At 41.1% G+C, this 19,974-nt stretch overlaps 1 protein-coding gene across 1 annotated transcript in view; it reads left to right on the forward strand.

Moving 5' to 3' along the window:
- Positions 1–19,974, forward strand: part of ARHGAP18 (Rho GTPase activating protein 18) — a gene marked incomplete at both ends in the record, with an annotated part of 68,519 nt that overhangs the window by 12,398 nt on the left and 36,147 nt on the right. The window contains 2 exons of the mRNA XM_082305438.1: positions 17,155–17,354; positions 19,679–19,914. Of these exons, the coding sequence (XP_082161564.1) occupies positions 17,155–17,354; positions 19,679–19,914 (436 nt within the window). The remainder of the gene's footprint in view (positions 1–17,154; positions 17,355–19,678; positions 19,915–19,974) is intronic.

Below are 19,974 nucleotides of genomic sequence, written 5' to 3' on the forward strand. Positions count from 1 at the left end.
TACATAAGTATATATGGTTGTATATGAATAGATGATCTGGAATTCTATGGATTTGATTTCTGCTTTCTATGGAGTGATGGTTTCATTCCATCTGAGCATACATGTCATTTTCTAGATATGCATATTAACCTCTTTCTTAAGATTTGTTTTATTTTCCTTTCCTTTCATTTTCTTTTATTCAACTTGCAAATGAGGATTGGGAGGCTTTTTGTTGCAGTATGCAACATCATCCATTAATGAATATCTCTGAAATAATGGGAGTCTCTTACACTCAGAATAGCGTAGGACTGCTTAAAACCCTTTAAAATTAAAAAAGTTTTCTGGTATCTATCAGATGTCCCACAATATAATGTGATCTTTGGGGAAAAAAACAAAAACCAAAAACAAAAACAACAAAAAAACACAAACAACAACAACAACAACAAAAAACCAAACAAAAAACCAACAACCTGTTCTTAAGAATATTTGGGAAGTCAGAAGTCTAGAAATGAAAAGTAACTGGACAATTTCTCATTTTACACACCATTGTTCCAATAATTACAAAGGCTGTTCACCTGTCACTTGCATGTAACACTTCAAAGGTGACTTACTCAAGTAAGTTTTTCTATTATACCACCACACTGTTGACATGAGAAACTAATCTCTGTTTCTGTTTAAGTAGACATTATCCTACCTTTGTAGGACTCTGGAATTGCTGAACATGTTTTGTACTTACCCTTCAATTTATTTTTTAGATGCATTCCTCATTTTTTAATTGAAAGATACATTTATGCCAATATATTCTTTAGATCATTAGTGAATGATTTTCTCTCTGTTTTTAAGAACTTTTGCTCACTTACCTGTAGTTTAAGTAATAGCAAGATTCTTCTGAAGACTGATGAACTTTATCTGAGTCATAATACTAGTATGAAGTTAGATTTTTTGAATTAAGGTGGAAAATTAAAACTGTTCAGGGAAACATACCCTAAAAGCATAAGATGCTTTTGCAAGTAGGAGGAACACTTTTGCAGCTTATAGTAACCAGTGAGGGAATCGTGGTATTTTAAAGGTTTGATTTTTATTGCTAACTGTTACTTTGGTTCTGTGGCTTGTTCTGAGCTAGCCAGAGATGATCCTTTGTCCCGTTTCAGGCTTGGGCTGTCATGAGAAGCCATTGCTAGTACTTTAAACAAGGAAATTACTTACAATAACTCCCAAAGTGCCATGTCATCTTCAAGAGAAGGACATTCATTTATTGATATGTAAGCTGACTTGTGGCTGGCCTCGTTGGCTCTGGAGGTGCAGAGCCAGGCCTGCGTCCTGATCCCAGAGTACATTGTATCCTGCACTGATAGTTGTCCATCAAGGTGGTCTGTCAAACAGTAGCTTGACAATTTTACCTCAGGAAGTCCACCATCACCTTAATGGTTTTCAGGCTCTGTGGGTCTACGTGCCACCCAGTCTGCTTCCAACTGGTTGCCATGTGAGAAGGGTGGGAGAGTCCTGCTGCAGTGAGGGGTCATGGGACAATCAGCTGTGCCAGGCTACTAAAAGGACATCCATATCCATTTAGTTTCTTAAGGAGGAGGCTTGTGACCCTTACGAGCAGAAGAGGGTATTGCTTTCTTTTTCTGTTACCAAGGATCCGTCATGCCACAGGTTTTGCTTTCTCAAAGGACTTGCTTTGCATGGTTTTTGCCAAGTTGCTGCTGCTAGGCAAGTGGGAGTTTGCTTGCTCATTGTCTGTCTTGAGTGAGCTCTCCACAATACTGGGGAAATTGTTGAAGTTAAGGGGATATGAGCAAGATGTCTTGCATGTTCCTTCTGCTAGATACACCAAGGTCTGCCTGCCTCCGTTTCTCTTGCTTGATAGTTTGGAAGAAGGGCAAGGTGGCTGGCATATCCAGCTGTGGCAGGCTCATGTGTAGATAACTACTGGACAGATGTGACTCTGTCTATGCTGATTCCGTTAAAGGATGCCTTGCAGGTGTTTTCCTAATGACCTCTAGAATTAAAATAGATTAAGGAAAAACTAATGACAACGGCCATTCCAAGTCCAAGGGTGACTGTGTTACTTTGGATGTCTGCTGGTGACCTCCAGTGGAAGAAAGCCTAGCTGTTGGCTGGAGGTGCAGTGCTGAGGTGGTGTTGATGCCCTTTCCATGGATGTAGACCCATCACTCTTTCTGAATAAAGAATTATTCCCTGCTGTGGCTGCAGAGAGTGGTGATTAGCACTGGGCTGGTGGCCTGCTTCAGTCGTGCATCTAGTTGGCTCTGCTCAGTGTTACCACACAGTCCTCTGGCAGTCCTAGTAGCTGGAGTTTTCCCATGTAGTCTCTCCTAGCAAACAGAGATACCTTTCCCTTTCCCCCAAATCAGACTGGGTGTACAACAGACTGGCTGCCTTACTGCTTGTGCTGTCTTTGGAGGGGTCTGCCTGTAAAGGATGGGGAGATCCCAGGGTCTGGCACATGGTTGTTTTGGGGTGTGGATCTAGGCTGCTCTGAGAAGGGTGCTCAAAGGGTGGCGTCTGCTGTCTGTTGCAAGTTACTGTAAAGGGTGGGGTGGCCCTGAGGTGTCACCCTCGGGGACATCCCCCCGGGGCACTCTGAGGTTGCACTGGTGTGAAGCCTGTGTGAGCAGAGAAGGAACTGGAGCCAAAGAGCATTACTTAGGCACTCTTGGGGAAGAGGCAGCTTCAGTGTATTACCTCGTCGTCTAAAACAATAGTGTATGAACTTGGTAATAAAAAGTCATGTTTGTTCTGAGAGGGCACTGTACAAATCATTCTAACTGATTTACTTCCAAGTGAGGTGTCACGAAACAGTGAAAAGGGGAAAATTAGGTCCGTTGCCTAGTGGGCACAGTCAATGAAAATATCCCTAAATTCCTCGTTGTACCTTCCTGACTTTCAAAGAGGAAGGAGATCTGAGCACCTCCAGTGAAAACACCCAACAAGGGTGGCAGAAGCTGTAAAGTACACACAAGTTTTGCATTTAGAGAATTGAGAAAATAGTATAATTTAGGTATACGGGCATTTGTCTTTCTTTGAAAGTCTCCTCATCTTTATGGTAAAATGTGTTGTAAATTTTCTGTTACAGAGTTTCTGCTTCCTTTGCCATTGCTCTGTTGACTTACATTGTAGGTTTTAAACCCTTTTGATGCTGACAAGTGTATGATTTCATTTCTGTGTCAATCTGTCTGCACTTGTATACTCTTTGTAGATGTAAGGCTTTGTCCAGGTCCGTTATTTTGGCAAGGGAATTATTCTTTATCCTCTGAGATAGAATTGGCTACTTATAGAATCAAATATTTCTTGCATGCAAAGAATTTTTTAAGGTTGCAAATATGCATTTTCAGTGCAGAAAATATTAAGAAAGGTTTACTTTAATGCCTCTGGTAGGAAGAGGCGCAACTGTGTCACCCTGCCTGAGGTCAAAGGATGTATTTGTCACTGGGCTTAGGCCCAGAGATGTTCAGTCCCTTCATCACCTCCCCAGCACCGTTGGTATGTGCTGGTTCCCTAATTTTTAGGCTGCACCAGGGAGCACTTCAGAGCTGGAAAGCCAGCGGGGTCCTGCCCGGTGTGGCGAGGTGACGTGAGGGCTAGGATGGGACCGAGTGGTTGGGCAGTGCAGCCTGGGAGCTGGGAGTGAAGGGCTTGCGGGGTCCCCTGCAGCTTTTGCTCTGGTTTGCCTCACACCTTGTTCCCTTCACTGTCCAGAAACGTCTCTGCTCTGTGCACCCAGGTCAGGCCCGTTCAGGCTGTCTTTCCTTCCTCCCTCCTCTTCCCCCCAAATTCCAGGCTTAGGTCACTGTCATAATATGATGTTTTCAAATTAATTAAAATGGAGTTTTCATATGTGACTTAATATTGCATGCAGCAAAAGTTGGGTTTTTTTCCTGTGTAGATATGATACTGTATAAAAACATATGGTATTCATTTGTAGAAGATGCGTCTCATAAGGGGAAGTACAGATATCTAGCATTGGGAGCTTGGTCCTGTAACTAAAAATCACGGATAGTAATACTCAGGAGTGCATAACATTGCTCTTGTTCTTCTTGGAGACAGTGTGTGTACATACGGCAAAAGAAAATATGAATTTGTATTTATAGAAGCATCTGCATATGGATTGTGCCTTATTTCATGTTTAATGTGTTATATGCGAAGCATTGTATTTCATTTTCCTTGATTATTACTGGGGTCTGTAATCATAGCTACTTAGTGTTACAAGTAAGTGCTATTTTTACCCTGTTTACACAAAGGAATATGTCTAAAGTTAAAGTCAGGGATTTAACCTCTAGATACATGGGGAAAGCTAAAAGAGTACCATGTAATTTTTGCATTCTTTGCTGCCAGTTAACCCTCTACTGAAGTGTTTTTTTTGGGAATGCAGGGTAAGAGTTATGGCTAATATTAGTGGTGCAATAATTTTGAAAAGACAAATTGATGTTGCTTTATATAACTGATTGACATCTTCCAAAATAGACTGATACCTTTTTAGAACAATAATCATGGAGAACGTTATCAGCTGAAAAACCGTAGGTGGCACCTATATGTTGATTTAGAAACTGGTGTGTCTCATGTTTGTAAGATGCTGGTAAAGAAAAGGGTGTTGGTTAGGAAGGAAAACAAAGGATTTTCCTAAATAATTTCTATTAAGAATTATCATTTAAATAATTTATAAATCTAAAAAATTACTTTTTTTTAATTACTACCAGTATTTAATATTTAAATCCCAGAATTCTCGCAGTCCCTGCCTGCATCCTCTTTTTGATGAGTGTAATTTAAACTAAAGTTGGTAAGAGCTCTTCTGCTCTTCCGTTTCCATAATTCTGGAAACAATTTTTTTCTCATTTTACTAGCAGCACATTTTTTTTTCAGCTGCAGAGCAAGGAGTGGCTGTCAGCCTTCGCTTTCTGACCAGTCTTGAACATTTCCTCTTGCTGCCTTAAAATATGATGACAGTCTTCTGTGACCATGTTAAGTTCTGATGAACTCACTGCCCACGTACCTACATGGAAAGGAGAATGCTTATGCCAAAAAAGAATCAGACCTAAGAGTAAAGAACAAAACAAATGTAATGCTGTTAGTGGAAATGAGAAACAAGGATTACATGTGTAAAACTGTGATCAACTAGTAATAAAATACACATAGGATTTTTTTTAGGTTTGTTTTTAATTTTGAACAATTGTTCCTGTTAAATCATTGGTATTTAATTTGTGTGTTTTGTTTACTTTTTCTTAGTTTCCAGTGTTTGTTTCTTTTCTGTTTTTCCCCCTATTGTTTGGTTTGCATTATGTTCTCTTTGTTTTTCCTCTCTCCTGGAACAAAACAAAACCTCTTTTAAATCCGTACTGTTGGAAGTTTTGTTTTTGTATTCCAGTGCTGATGCTCAGACCTTGTGGGCAGGTAGCACAGTAGTGAACGCTGCCGTAGGCATTTAGTGATGGGTGGGATCCTGTCGAGGGAGACCCAGACTGTGAGAATGGATTCATTACTGTGGGTAATCTGGCTTCCCCTCCCCATCACTCCTCTAGAACCTGACACATCAGAAAACATGTCGTTCCTTCCTTGGTGTCACCTCCATCTTGGGTTATAGGGCGTTTCTGCTGTGGGTGGAAGGGTTCTTTTCTAAGCTGTGGTGATGAAACAACAAAGCAGCTGGAGCTTTTAAATTACAGACCAGGCATTTATGTCAGGGCTACCACTAGTTTCCAAACTTGCACATGAATGCATCTGTATATTCAAATTGGTAGCTGTAAATCTGTATATTTAATTTGTAAGTGAAGGGACATATTTAAGCCTACAAGAACCAGTAAAGCTTTGCAGAGAGCTTGACTGAAAAACTACACTTTGTATCTTGTTTGTCGATGTTCAGAAAACAGAGGTGGCAGCGAAGGGGGAGAGGGAAGGAGAGAATCTGTGGTCCTGGGTTGCTTCCTGCATGCTTGGTTGTCTACTGACATTTAAAAACTACCAGAAATACCAAGGGGAAGGGAGTATATTAATCTAATTTTGTTTTATTTAGTGGGGTTCCTGCTGGGTCATAGGACACCAAGCCTTTGGAAGTGCTCCTTAGTGTAGGTAACAGAGAAGGCTGCAGACAGTTCAGTTGTTACACCCCAGGAACAGGTATTTCCCAGGAATATTTGCTTAGAAGAAGGAATTTGGTAGGAAAGCAGGCATTGAAAAGGCTCATGGCTTTAGCAGTTGCCCTCAAAGATAAAAAGTAAGAATTGTGACTGAATGCCCTTTTCAATCCCTTTTCTTCTGCTGAGGTGACAGTGGACTTTGCGGCTGCCCTGTTTGTGCGGTGAGTCTGTGGGGAGGGCGTGTGAAGGAAACAGCTGGACCAGGGCAGAGCTGCATTGCCCTCCGCCTCTGCCGTGGCACACTCTGCCTGGCTCCTGCCAGAGGAGCTCCTCAGGGCGGGTTGGCCTCGTGCGGAGACACCTGCAGCGTTGTCGTGTTAGCTCCTCTGAGAGCAGGTGAAATCCCAGCGACCCCTTTTGAAGCAGGTTGCAATCACCTCCTTCCTCATGCTGAGCCTGAACTAAACCCAGATTGTCCATCCCTTGCGGTGTCCTTGAGGCCTCCCTCTCTCCTATCCCCTTGCCTTTAAGGATGCTTCTTAAAAGCATCCTCTCTGACGTTTTGCTTCAGTTTCTGAACAGACCCATATCCCTTGGTGTACTTGGGTGTTAGCCTGCCGTGCCCGTGCGGCTCTCCTCAGCCCTTTCTGCAGGTGGCTCTGCTTCCTCCTTTCCCACTCTGCTCTGGCTTCTCTGAGAGCACCTTTATCCACTTTTGACTTAGTGGGTCTTTACTGGTGCTTTGTTTGGATAATGAAAACAGTTTCCTTACAGAAGGTCTTGAGGCTCCTGCATGGATTTCCATGCCTGCTGTTTGAGAATGTTCATACAAATTCATTTACAATTTATTCTGAATGTAAGGATTATATTGTAATAAATTGCCTATGAAAGTCTGCCAATTTCCTTCAAGCATAAACAAAAGTACTGAATTGTGCTGTAGGCCTTAATATTTGCAACTAAAAGGGTTATAGGTCTAACTAATAGGTCCTTTAACATGATAAGAGCTGATGCTTTTAGAGAGCTAATTGCTTTTAGAGGCACAAAAGTGACTCCAGTATCGTTTCATGGCTGTAACTGTGCTTTACTAGATGGTCCTGGTATTTGCCAGGGTAGCTTAAATCAGGCTTTGTTGCCATGCTTATTTTTTTTTCCACTGTGAAAAGAAAAATAAATTATTTAAATCTTTCCTCTCTGTGCCTCTCAATAATGGAATTACAAATACTGTATCTATTTCACTTCCTGGTTTATTCTCTTTGATATCTGTGGAGCCTGAAGTAATCTCACACAGGCTTTATTCTCTTCTTTGGGAGAAGATTAGTTCCAGTGGTTCTTTTAGAAGATTACAGAAATAGTGTACTTTTAAAATGTGTATCATGTTTGAATATTTTCCCAATAAGCAGCATGAGAGTTGTTACAGGGAACATATTTTGCATACATTTTTGTAATGGATATGAATTGCAGAGAATGAAAAGAATCAAAACTGCAGAGGAAACCATCTGTGTCCATATGAAGCTAGGCGATGTAGGAGGCATGGGGAAGGAATGAGAAAGGTAGATCAACTGACCAAGGGTCAGAGCCAGAAATGTGACAAAGGAGATTTGAGTGAGGCCATTCCTTTCCTTATTTTCCTAGCTGTGGGCAATACGTTTTCCTTAAAACTAGAGCTTTAAACACAATTAGTGTTGTATGTAAGGGGAATATACTGGGTGTCTGTTGAGTTTGGAGGCTGACTTCTGTTTTCATTCAGGGGGACTCGGGGTTCTGTAAGCACTTCCAGCTCTTCCAAAAGTCTGCAGCTCTCCAAAGAGCTGCAAACCTGCTTCTAATGTGGTGTCACTTGTGTGATTGTACCTGTACAGGTCACCCAGCCTCCCTCGTCCCCTTGTTTTCCCCTCTGGTGGATTTTGCACTCCCAGGAATAGCTATTTCTCTTTCTAAAACGTATGCTTTTGAACCAGAAACTTCTGTGTATGGGCAAAAATGAGGAATGTGTTTTCAAAGCCTTTGAGAGTCTTCACTCAAGTGGTATGAGAATTAAAAGGGTCAGAATAGCAGGACCTGAGACAACACAGTCTACTTCATTTTGTCAGTACAGAAGTAAAACCAAAACTGACTTCTTCTGATACTACTTCTCAGTTTAGCTAATTGTGATAGTTTTATTGCAAGTCTGATAACACGTGATGTTCTATTTAAAGCTCCAAATCTGAGTCCATGAGACTCGCCTTTCACTAAAAGGAATAAGCAGGCTTCTGTATTTTATGGTTGGAGAAGAAAGCTGACAGCATCCACTGAGTTGAACAGCTCTGACACTGGAATGCAACAGTCCCCCAAAAACCAAGGAAACACAACCGATCCGGTCATTTTGTGGGGGACAGGCTTCATGGCTGCAGTTGTCAATCCTGAATTCTTTCTCGCTTTGTGTGGAGTGGAACAAGATCACATTTATTCTGAAACAACCTGGGATGGCATATCAAATAACTCTTTTTGCAAATGTTCAGAAGTATATGTGTTATAGTTCTGACACCTTTTATGATAATAAATCATTTCACATCATCAGTCATACATAGGGGCCAATGATCTATACTATCATTTTAGGTAGGGTGTGTATGTGTATCAGTTTATCGTAATTATAATTTATCTAATTGGAAGTAGAAAATAGGTAAGAGTCTAAATGGCTGTTTAGGGACATGAGGTCCTGTTAAAGGAAATGTCATGAAATATTTTAATCTTCTTAGAAGTGCTGCATATGGTTCAGGCAGATCAAGTTTTGGCATCGTATCTGGAATCTCCCATTTCTGGTGCAGTGGATTAGAATATTAAGTGTAATAGTCTGTGTCATTGCCACAGTCTCCCTCCTGTTTTCTTCAGTGCCAGGTTGGGGTTGGGAAAGGAGGAAGGTCATGATCACTAAGGTAAAAAAAATCTTATATAAATAACAATGAGGATATGGCTGGAAGCGGTACAGTGTATATATATACTTTTTAGACTTATAGTCTGGCAGCTCTAACTTTGACCTGTTTTCCATTTATTATTCATGGAGGGGTTTAAAATGCCAGTTTGTGCGGTTTTCTGGGGTTTTGGTTTGGGTTGGTTTGTTGTTGTTGTTGTTAATCTCCAGAGCAGTTTTGAGCAGGTATTAACAGCAGCTGATGGTATTACAAAAAGTCCTAAGAGACCTGATTCTTTTTGCTCAGCCTTTTTTATGCTCATTTAGAAAGTTAGTACTGTTTTATACCCTCTCTGCAATCACTTTGTGCTCTGTCTTTGGAAGGAGAACAGAGCTTTGCCTCAATTCCTACTTCTCTGGCTTTTCTTTGGAGCTTAAGGGGGATTTGGGCAAGTTTGATTGCAATTGACATTCAAAATGTCCCATAAGGTCACAGAGCAGCCAAAATAAAACTCCTTAAGTTGGGAGAGAAGGCGTGCAAAGTGTCCGTTCACCAAGAATACTGGAAATTGTTGATTTGTTACTGTTATCTTTGCATGCCCTGTATGACTTTCTTGACCGTTTCAGGATAGTTTGCAGTCAGTCATGGAGAGAATAAAAGACAGAAAAGGTAGAAAGGATGCAGTTGTTGCAATGAGTGACAAGATTTAGGAGTTAGTATGAAAAGCAGAAATGTAAGCCCAGATTAAAGTTTCTCTAATGCCTTCTAAAAGTTATGAAGCACTTTAAAAGGGGGGAGAAATATTTTTGCATTGTTCTGGACACCAAATGTCCAGACTTGGATCTTGGTAGATATTGCTAAGGGGTTATCTGCTGCTCGTGAAAGGTGGTGATACTGGCTTTTGTGTGACAGGTTTTAGCTATCAATGAAATAGAAAGAATCTTTTTAATACATTAAGCCATATAAAAAGATGAAGACATTTACATTTAGCTTTTTTTTTTTTTAAACTTCAGTTAGGTAGTGTCACTACTTTGTGGCTCTATGCAAAATCCAGTTACTTTAGAACAACCCGCTTTGATGGGCACATCAATTACAATTTGATCTTTTTTTTTAACAGAAGACTTTGAAAGATGCTCAAAGCTGCACTGCAGAATACTGAATACTGTGCAAAGGGGTGGTGTGACAGAAAGAAATTTCATAAAGATTAGGTTGAAATACATTAGAATAAGTGATTTGGTAATAAATATTCTGATTTAGCACATACTTGGAATCAAGGCCTTGCATTATCTTCATGTCTGATCATTTGGGATGCAGCTTTGCCTAGAAACTTTGAAAGATCAGGATGCCTTTCTGATAGGCGCCATGGCTATAGGAAGGTTTGGCTATCAATTCCCAGGCCAGCGTCCCAGCCAAGAGCAGGGAGCTCAAGCCAGGAAACTGCTGTAGCAGTTTAGATTAGAGCTTTCTTGGTTAATTCGTGAAGAAGTTGTCCTGGTTTCGGCTGGGATAGCATTGATTTTTCTTCCTAGTAGCTGGTATAGTGCTGTGTATTGGATTTAATATGAGAATAATGTTGATAACACACTGTTGTTTCAGTTGTTGTTGATCAGTGCTTACACGAAGTCAAGGACTTTTCAGAAAAGCTTCCCATGCTCTGCCAGGTGCACAAGAAGCTGGGAGGGAGCACAGCCAGGACAGCTGACCCAGACTGGCCAAAGGGCTATTCCGTACCATATGACGTCTTGCCCAGTATAGAAACTGGGGGGAGTTGGTTGGGGGGCAGTGATTGCTGCTCAGGGACGAGCTGGGCATCGGTCGGCGGGTGGTGAGCAATTGCATTGTGCATCACTTGTTTTGTATATTCTTTTATCATTATTATTATTTCCTCTTCCTCTGGTGTCCTGTTAAGCTGTCTTTATCTCAACCTGTGGGTTTTACCTTTTTTTTCCTGATTCTCTCCCCCATCCCACCGAGGCAGGGGGAGGGTGAGTGAGCGGCTGTGTGGTACTTAGTTGCCGACTAGGGTTAAACCACAACAGAAGTCCTTGCACCTTGCAGTGCTACGTAGCTTCTTGAAAGGAGGGGATGGATGGGGGGAGCTTTGGGCTTAGGAGCTTCACTTATTCCCACACTTTTATAGCTCAGCCTTCAGGATGAGAAGCAGGACAAAAGACCACATTGTTTCCCTCTCCTTATCTTTTTAGTTGTTTAGATTTGAAAGAAATTGGGAAGTCCTGTATTTATATTTAAGAGCATGGCATCCCATGGATGTGATTGCTTAGTAAATAGTTTTCAAAATGGGCCACAGTACCCATAGGCATTTTTTGGTTGTTTAAATCTGGTTAGCCTTTGTACAAACTTAAAATTACTTATGCTAATTATCGCTTAACTTTGTAACTCTGATGTCAACAAGATAATTCTGTTTTGTGAGTGCTACTCTGTAGCAACAGTGCTGGAGTCTATCACAAAGCCACAACAGCAGAGCTTCCTTTTATCTGCCTTGCAGTTTGCTATGGGTCAGATCTCAATCTTTAACGCCCAGTGGTCATGTGGTGAAAGACTCCAGAGATCTGAGAATTATTCTTGTTTCTGTCACTGATTTGCACTGTGAATTTGAACAGCATGCTTCACCTCTCCAGGGCAAATACCCACCCCTTTTTTTCTCCCCTCTCACAGCCTTTGTGTATCTTGTTTGTCAGGTTATTAACACATCTAACCACAGGTCGGTATGACGCTCAGAATCAGTGAGCCCCCATATGTATGGCTACCTACCTGTAGGTATGGCTGCAATAATACTACTAATAGCTTTTCTGTAAATGGCCAAATGATCCAGGCCTGAATTTTGAATTCCAAAATTTGGCAAAAGTGGGTGGAAAAAAGGGCCCTATACAGACATTCCTAATTTGTAGGCAGAAAAGGTGTTTCCCATTCCTCCCTTTCACTTGCGTTTCATCCATTGTTGCATTTTTTTTTCAAGAAGAAGATAACAGATTATAGAGACTAGTATCTTTTTGCTTTATGCTCATACAGTATTTAGTAGCTGGACTTTGTCCTTTCCTGTAGTTGGTGAGCTCTCCTGCAATAATCCTGTTAAAGGAACGTCGCTTGTCTTTGAGCAGTGTTAATCTATTCTGTTTCATTCAAGAGTGTTTCTATTGCCTAGTTTTTATGACCATGAACATCCTTGCATTTAGTATTTCTGCCTTTCAGTATATTTACACATCTAATACATGCATACCCCTATATATAGTATATAAGGATACCATACAATTATGGTGTTTGTATAGCAATGTAGAAAGATCATGTTCAGATCCAAAATTTGTGGCTAGCACTATAGAAATGACAAAGATTATCTTTTTCTCATCACTCACTGTATTAAAGAACAACATAGTCCTTAATTCTTGAGTGAGAAAAACGGAAGGGCAAAATTAGCTTTCTGCAAACTGAATTTATCTGAAATGCCACTGAAAGTGCACGTTACTAACTGATGAACCTCTAGCTGCTGTAGTTTACACATGACAAGTATCAGTTATGAACTGCTAAAAAGGCACTGGAACAGACAGGGAGATTTAGATTTCACAGGAAAGAAAATACGGAATAAAGACAACTGCACTATAAAGCGACTATTGATGAAATCAAAATCAAGCTGACAGAACTGAAAAAAAGCACATTTTTATTTTGGTGTAAAACAGTGACTGATGTGAAGAGTCATATTTTCTTATGGGCCGAGAAAGGACACAGTTGATCACAAAAGGAAAGCCAGAAGAAAATATTTGTGCACAGTTCTTCTAAAGTACTTGCCACAAGGTGAAGCTCATCAGTGCTTAGTGAAATAACCCGAATCTGGTTTCTTTCCTTGTAAATGTAACGAATGGTGTTCATTACAAGAATTGTTTTTAATGGCTTCCCTCTGGAAGAGCTGGAGTGCTTAGTCTTGCAGCCTTGATGTTTCTAATAAGTAAATGCATCTCCGGTGGGTGGGACAAGAAGATTAACTCTGGTAAGAGACTGCAATAACTATACTGAAGAATGGGTTTTATGCCTGGGGGCTCAGTTTGGTACTGAGATAAATAGGCAAAAACCTCATCGGCTGCAAAGGGCACGTGTCTGAGTATCAGAGGTCAGAACTGACTGTGTAATTTGGAAATGAGAGTATTGCACTGCTCCCTGTAAAGCTATTTGAAGAGTAAACTATTTACTAATGATTGGAAATAGATGTTAATAAGATTTTAACAGAGTTTGAGAGTGTTGTAAGTGAAGACCTTAATGGAAATACGAGTTTTCTGGGGGGAAAAAACCTGCCAGAGAGTAAAGGTGGCATTTAGTAATCTGAAAGGCTAAATGAGTAGTGTTTGAAAATTACTTTAAGTGACTGTGTTTCTTAGCAGTAGCTTACGTTTTCTGGGGGAAGAAAAAAGATTTCCTTGAAGATACTTGTGAAAAGCAGCTTCATTTTTCAAATTTTAAATAGAAAAATTGAACACCTGAAAACTTAAGAATGTGCTGGGGAAGTAACCTATTTTCTGCAACCACAGTAATAGTTTTTTTTTAATGAACTGTGCTTATTTCCTACCGATTAGTTTTTTGGAAAGCAGTCTTCTACAAAATTTTAAAGCTTGCAACCTGGGGTATTTGAAATACTTTTTTAAGATTTTTTTTTTTTTAATGAGTCCTTCTGTGAATATGGGATTAATTATTTCTAAAAACATATTTCTCTTCCAGATTCCTTATAATATTATTACTAAGATTGACTGCTTTTCCCCTTCTCCTCTCTTTTTTCTTGGCCTTAACTTGTTCCCACCTATGCGTTTTTATTGTGTGATATGCAACTAGTGCTTACTAAGCATGTTTGGAGAAGGATTGAATTTAGTGGAAGCTCACATCAGAAATCCCATGTTCTTGGTCTTGTCAACAGATATCTAAAAATAAAAATCTTAATTGGCAACCTGTTTTTCCCTGTGCTGTGAATTTTTAAAATTATTTTTCTTTTCTCATCTACACCAACCCTGTGGTATCAAGACTGTCCTCGTTATCCTCAGAGGGTCTTTGTTGTTTGTGCCTCTCTGTGCACAGGGCTTCATAGGAGGGACAGAGATGACGATGCCTGGAGCCGCTGCTGGGCAGGTTATGCACCAAATACTGCTTCACCGTTGTGTTTCTCTGGTGGGGTACGCAAAGCAAAAAATGTTGAACCAAGTGAAGTGAAAATAAGATGTCAGCTTTTTTCTGCTCTGTCAGCTAAAGTTTTAGCAGTTGTTCTCTCCCAGCCTGAGCCTCTCTCTGTCCCAGCCCATAGAAATGTGAATTGTGGATGTGGACAAATACAGATGGCTTTGAAAGGGTTTGCAGTCCAAACAGGAACTGCGGAGAGGGGGTTGATTGAGTCTGATGAGGGAAGACAAGGAATCGGTGAGCGGAGCAGCAGCAGCCTGCGGCCTCGGCTCCTGAAGAGCCTGAGTGCTGCTGGCGCTGGGGCTGCCAGCTGTGAACGGGCCTAAGGCAGCATGGATTTTGAAGGAGAGATTGGCAGCAGAGTGGTGAGGGTTTTGTGTGAGTATTTCTTGGAAGGTTCCCCTGGCCATTCGTGTCCTTCTCTGAGGGCTTTCGTGAGGAGAAGCGGCATTACTGCCCGCTCAATTTGGGAGCTGCTGTATTGATTCATTAATGACAGATGGAAAGGTCAGGCCGGGAGGAGCCTTACAAGAAAAGCAGCTTGTGTTTGGTCGAGTAGAGCAGGACTGTGACCGGTGATTGAAGGGTAGGGCGCAGTCTCTGAGAGTTACTGAGTGTTTTTAATGTACAGCAAATGCTCACAGGACCCTAAAAATGGCCTTGAGTGCTCTGTGCCGAGTATCAGCTGTGCATTTCAGGGCACAGAGTTCTCTGAGACAGGACATAATCTGGGGAAGGTAACGAGCTGGCTTTTTTAGGACGAGAGGAGCACTTCCCTGGAAGCATGGCACAGAGCTGTGACCTGCTGCAGGATATCCCACCTCAGCCTGCCAGAGCCCCCCGACGTGCACGCTTTTCACGTATTCAATCTGTTGGTTTTATCTTTTGCATGGTGTGCCGTGGGGGTTAAATTTCAGCTGAGGTGGGTCCGCAAGAGCAGGTTGTTCCAAAGGTGAAAGGCCACCGCAGAGCTGCCGAGCAGCTCTGCAGGGTTAAACCGGGGGACGATAAGCTGAAATCTGACCTCGCTCAGGCTGCAGTTCAAGTGTACAGGGTCTGTTTCGGAGAAGGAGCCAGTCTGCCCTGAGCACCTTCAGCCGCAGGAGGAGGGAAGCCTGGGCAAGGGCTGGGAGGCCTGACCTGCTTCGGCTACGCTCGGCACCTACGTCGGCTGCTGGGGACGCCTCTGATGAGGCTCCATCAACAACTTTCTGCAGTGATTAGTGTTGGATTCACAAGTAGCACAGGTCACGCACGGGACACACCTGTCAGGAGAAGTTTAAGAACCAAGGTACCTACATGGAGAAATTGTATTTATTGGGTAACATGCATTACTAGCAAGACATTGTTATTGCCATTGATGCAGAAGCTAAATACTCCTTTATCTATTTTTTTTGTGGGCTTTCAAATAAGGGCAGGTTAAGGAATGGTGTTGGGGTGCATATTAGCTTGGTAATTCATTGTCATTTATTAACTTGCACCTGGAGCAGAGAGGCAGGGTGGGTGGAAACTCATAGTCCTTCCATAAGGCTCTTTACCTTTAAAGGCAAAGTCCATATAGTTAGTATTTCTTATCAGAGAATCAAGCACGTATGGTGTGAAAGGATTTGTGACTTGGACACACAAGGGGCTTATCTTCAGAGAGAAAGGTATGGCTTTTTTTACTTAGGGGCAGCTAACAAGTGTTAGTTGTCCCAAGATAAAATGTAAGGACGAGGAGGTTCTTTTGTTTTAATTCTAGATAAACTTGCAAAGTCAGCCAAATGGGAAGGTAGGACTTAATTTGCTGCGTTTGCATTGTGATAAATCCACAATGCTTGATCTTTGATATGTTTTTCTCTCAGAATAAGTGATATTTATTACTTAACCCCAAACCATGCCTCCTTTTTTAGAATATGGAGACAAATTCAGACATAAAAGACATCTGAAGTTGTTCCTGAAATGTTACAAACTTACTATTTTTTAATACAAGGAAGAATTTTGATATACTGTTCTAATAGTAGAGTAACTTAGTTTAGAAAGGACCACTAGAAATCACCACGTCCAATCTGCCTCCCACTAAAAGTAGGACCAACTCTGAAGTTAGATCAGGTTGCTATTCCTGTAATCCATGTGCTCTTTCTGATACTCTGAATCAGTTTGTGGCTTTGATTTGGTATCTTTGACTGTAAGGATGACCTGTAACGTCAATGACATCACTATAACCTTTGCACTTTTTAAGAGGAATTCTTTGCTTGGTCCTTGGTAATTTTTGCCAATGACTTAATGAGATCAAGATGAGACCTAGAGGTTTTAGCTTGTTGGTTTCTTTTTTCTAGTTGCAGCTGTACTTAAGATGAAAGATCCCTTTTGAAAGCCTTAGCAATATACATTTGGCAGGGTGAACCAAAAACTAGTAACGTCAAACTATAAAAATGGTACGCTTCCAGTCAAAGAGGAAGCAAGATGGAAACAAATAGTGGCCTTTGTTAAATGTTAGGACTCACCAGTTTACTTCACAAATTGTAACTTCAGTAATTCTACTTTGTCCTTTCCCAGCTGTAATTAAGGTCATAGATACCAGACTAGGCATTTATAAAAAATAAAAGCAGAATAGCAAAGGAAAAAAAGTAGGGTTACTGTCAAGTTATAAGAATTTACGCAGGCAGAAAGGCACTTCTGAAAAATTCTTTACGAATGGTAATGCTAGGAAGATATGTACTATGAAGTTTGTGGAACTGGCTGTTGTGAGTTGAATTAGAGGTTTGGTGTAACTAGGATTACTAGAACTTGGATTCATTATTTCCTCTTTAATACAGACTCCTGTGCCGTTCCAGATTAGGAGATACGTATAGCAGGAATGTTAAATTAAAAATATATTCCAGATAGTAAAAGTAATTTTTAATATCTTTATTTGCTTGTTGACAGTAGTTTTCTTTGATACTTTGACACAATTCATCACTAACTGCCTTCTCAGATATTAATATATCCTGTATTTTAAAACGCTAACCAGGAATTGCTTTTTGGTTTGTTTATAGCCGTCGGTCTGGCCAGTATACAATGAACCATGACCATTCCAAGAAGACCCCTGATGGAGCATCGTTTGACCGCTCAGGATCCCAGGACTCCTTGGATGAACTGTCTATGGATGACTACTGGAAAGAACTTGAAAACATCCATGAAACCAGAGGAAATAATCATGAGGAACAAGTAGCACTTGTAGTGAAAGAGCCAGATGGTAATGAAATCTGTTCTTGTGAACGGTCATCAGTTTGCTGATTTAGGGATTTTTCTTTAAGTCTTATTTCAAGAGATGGCACCCACCAAACACGCTTAAATCAAAAAGGAGCTCAGTCTGCTGAACATCCACTGTTGAAAATTCTGTTGCCTCTGATGCATATCACCAGAAACAGGCAACGCCCTGAAAGAGAATTGTATCGGAGATAAGTAAAAGGCTGGTTTTCCTTTAAACTGTATTTGCAGAACATCAGAAAGGTGCCTGTACTTGCAAATCACAACAATTGAAGCTTTATTTGCAGTTTACTGTTAAACTAACTTACCCTTTCACTCTTTGTGTATGTTGTTCGTTATTGTAGCTATTGTGGATAGAAACCTCACGCTTTAGAAGACAAGCCAATGATTAACCGGTTTAAGTTTAGTGAGTAACTTTCTATGCTTGTAACTATTGTGACCATTCAGTTGTATTATTTTTGTTTCTCAGAAGTGTCAATTATGGGCCACTCCTGAGGGCATGATCTTAGAAGAAGTTGGACAATTTCTTTATTTTTCTTGTCCTATCAGACAAAAGAGGAGTAATGTCCTTAATTCCACTTTTCTCTCAAAAATTATTTTTTAACAGTGTAGTATCTGCCCCTTTCCCATTCTTAGGAGAGGCCCCCAGTCTCAGTAAATTAAAATGGTGAGCTTTGCATGTTGGTATGACCTCTCCATGAGTAAGAAGAATGGGTTCCATTAGCTTTCAAAAGGATTTGCACTTCTGCCTCCCTAGGCATTTTGAAACATCACCACTATTTACAAGTGCTCTGAAGAGGGTAGCAACATGGCCTCTGGAGAAAGCAGCAAGGCTCCGAGCCTGTGTGCCAAGGGAGCAGGGCATCTGACAGAGTGGTGAGGCTTTCTCCAGAGCAGCAGAGCCCATCGTTCTGCAGCGCATGAGCCTCTTCTCTTACTCCAGCTCACTGGTGCTGTTACGCCTTCAGGCTCTGCACTCCAAAACCCACCATTTCCTTTTTTTATTTATATATAGCCTTCTTCCCCCTAGTTGCTGCTCCAGCTTGAGCTGTTGACTCTGGCATGAAGCCCAAGTGAGTCAGCTCAGTTATGTTGATCAGCTCAAGCAGACGTTGCTCTGCCCCACAGCTTGCCTAAAGTGTAGCACCTTGCTTGGGTACGAGTATTCCCGAATGTGTGGGGCATTGCACCTGGCTGATGGGCCTGCCTGGCTGGGGGCTTGCTTGAGACGCGGCCATACAAAGGCAAGGCAGGGGAGAGATGGGATATACCTTGCTCACATCTGCTCTGGAGAATGGGTGTAGCCCTTCTTTCCAGCCCTAATAACAAAATCTGGGAGAGTTTTTTCAGAGGCTCAGGATCTGGCTGCATAGCCATAGCAAAATTCATACTTAAAATTCTGTGTCTGTTTTCTGAATGCTGTTAATATTCAGGTGTCCACTTGGATGTGCAGTAGGCACTGCGGGGAAACTGCAGTCAGTAGTGAAGTCGACATGCCAGCTTTCAAGTACTTTTAGATATCTCATAAATGGAAATGTTGCTTGAACGTTTGAGAGGATTGTTGGCATTCAGCACAAACTTGGCTGCTACAGACAGAATTTGGTGTTTTAAAGAAAGTATTATTAGAGTGGTATTGATGTCAGAAGCAGAAGTTTTGCCATCAGTGACAGTATTTAATAGCTTTCTCCTCTTTCATGTGCAGTGATCTGTCAATAAAGGATACCTTATCAGCCGTAAGACTAAAGCAACAATTGTTTTGTGGGCTGTCAGCAGGCTGGAGACTATATCATAAGAACTGATTAAAAAAATAACATTAAGGTGACTCCTGTAGCCTGGTTTGTCCTTCATTAAATTGAGCTAGTGGAGAGCTGTAGGATTAATGTATCAAGAAAAGTGGGCAGAACTATGTCAGTAAAGGAGCTAAAAAGATTGAGGATTGAACTAAAAATCAATGAAGCAGCAATGATTAGACGCTTTCAGGCTTCCCTATACACATTTATATCTAGGTACATTTATAAAATAGTATATGATTTAAGAGACGTGCTGTAGATTATTACAAAGATTGCCCCATAGCAATGTGTATTGGATTAACTATTTTAAAAGCTTTGATATCATATGTTAAGCCTTTTGAAGCTCTTTAGAAACAATAGATTTTCCAAGTCATGGTAGTGTAAGTAATTGTTCTTAATTGTGGATCCCCTTAGTACTTTCCTTGCGAACTGCATTAACTAGATCGTGTTATTAACATCCAGTGTGCTTAACAGTACTTGAAATCCAACATTTATGCCTTTTCCTCTTTGCCTTGCTCAGAGGGAGAGCTGGAAGAAGAATGGCTGAAGGAGGCAGGTCTGTCAAATCTGTTTGGCGAGAGCTCTGGCGACTCCCTGGAAAGCGTAGTGTTTCTGTCCACACTGACCCGAACCCAGAAGGCAGCAGTAGAAAAGCGAGTAGAGACTGTCACACAAACCATGAGAAAAAGAAACAAACAGCACCAGATTCCTGATGTCAGAGATATCTTCAGGCTACAAAACGACTCAAAGGGAAAAGTAAGTTCCCGTCCATCGTTTTATTTGATTCCAGCAGAGAGAAGAGGGACATGTAGAGGT

Source organism: Platalea leucorodia (assembly GCF_965183815.1).
Source record: "Platalea leucorodia genome assembly, chromosome: 3".
In the NCBI taxonomy this organism is placed as follows: domain Eukaryota; kingdom Metazoa; phylum Chordata; class Aves; order Pelecaniformes; family Threskiornithidae; genus Platalea; species Platalea leucorodia.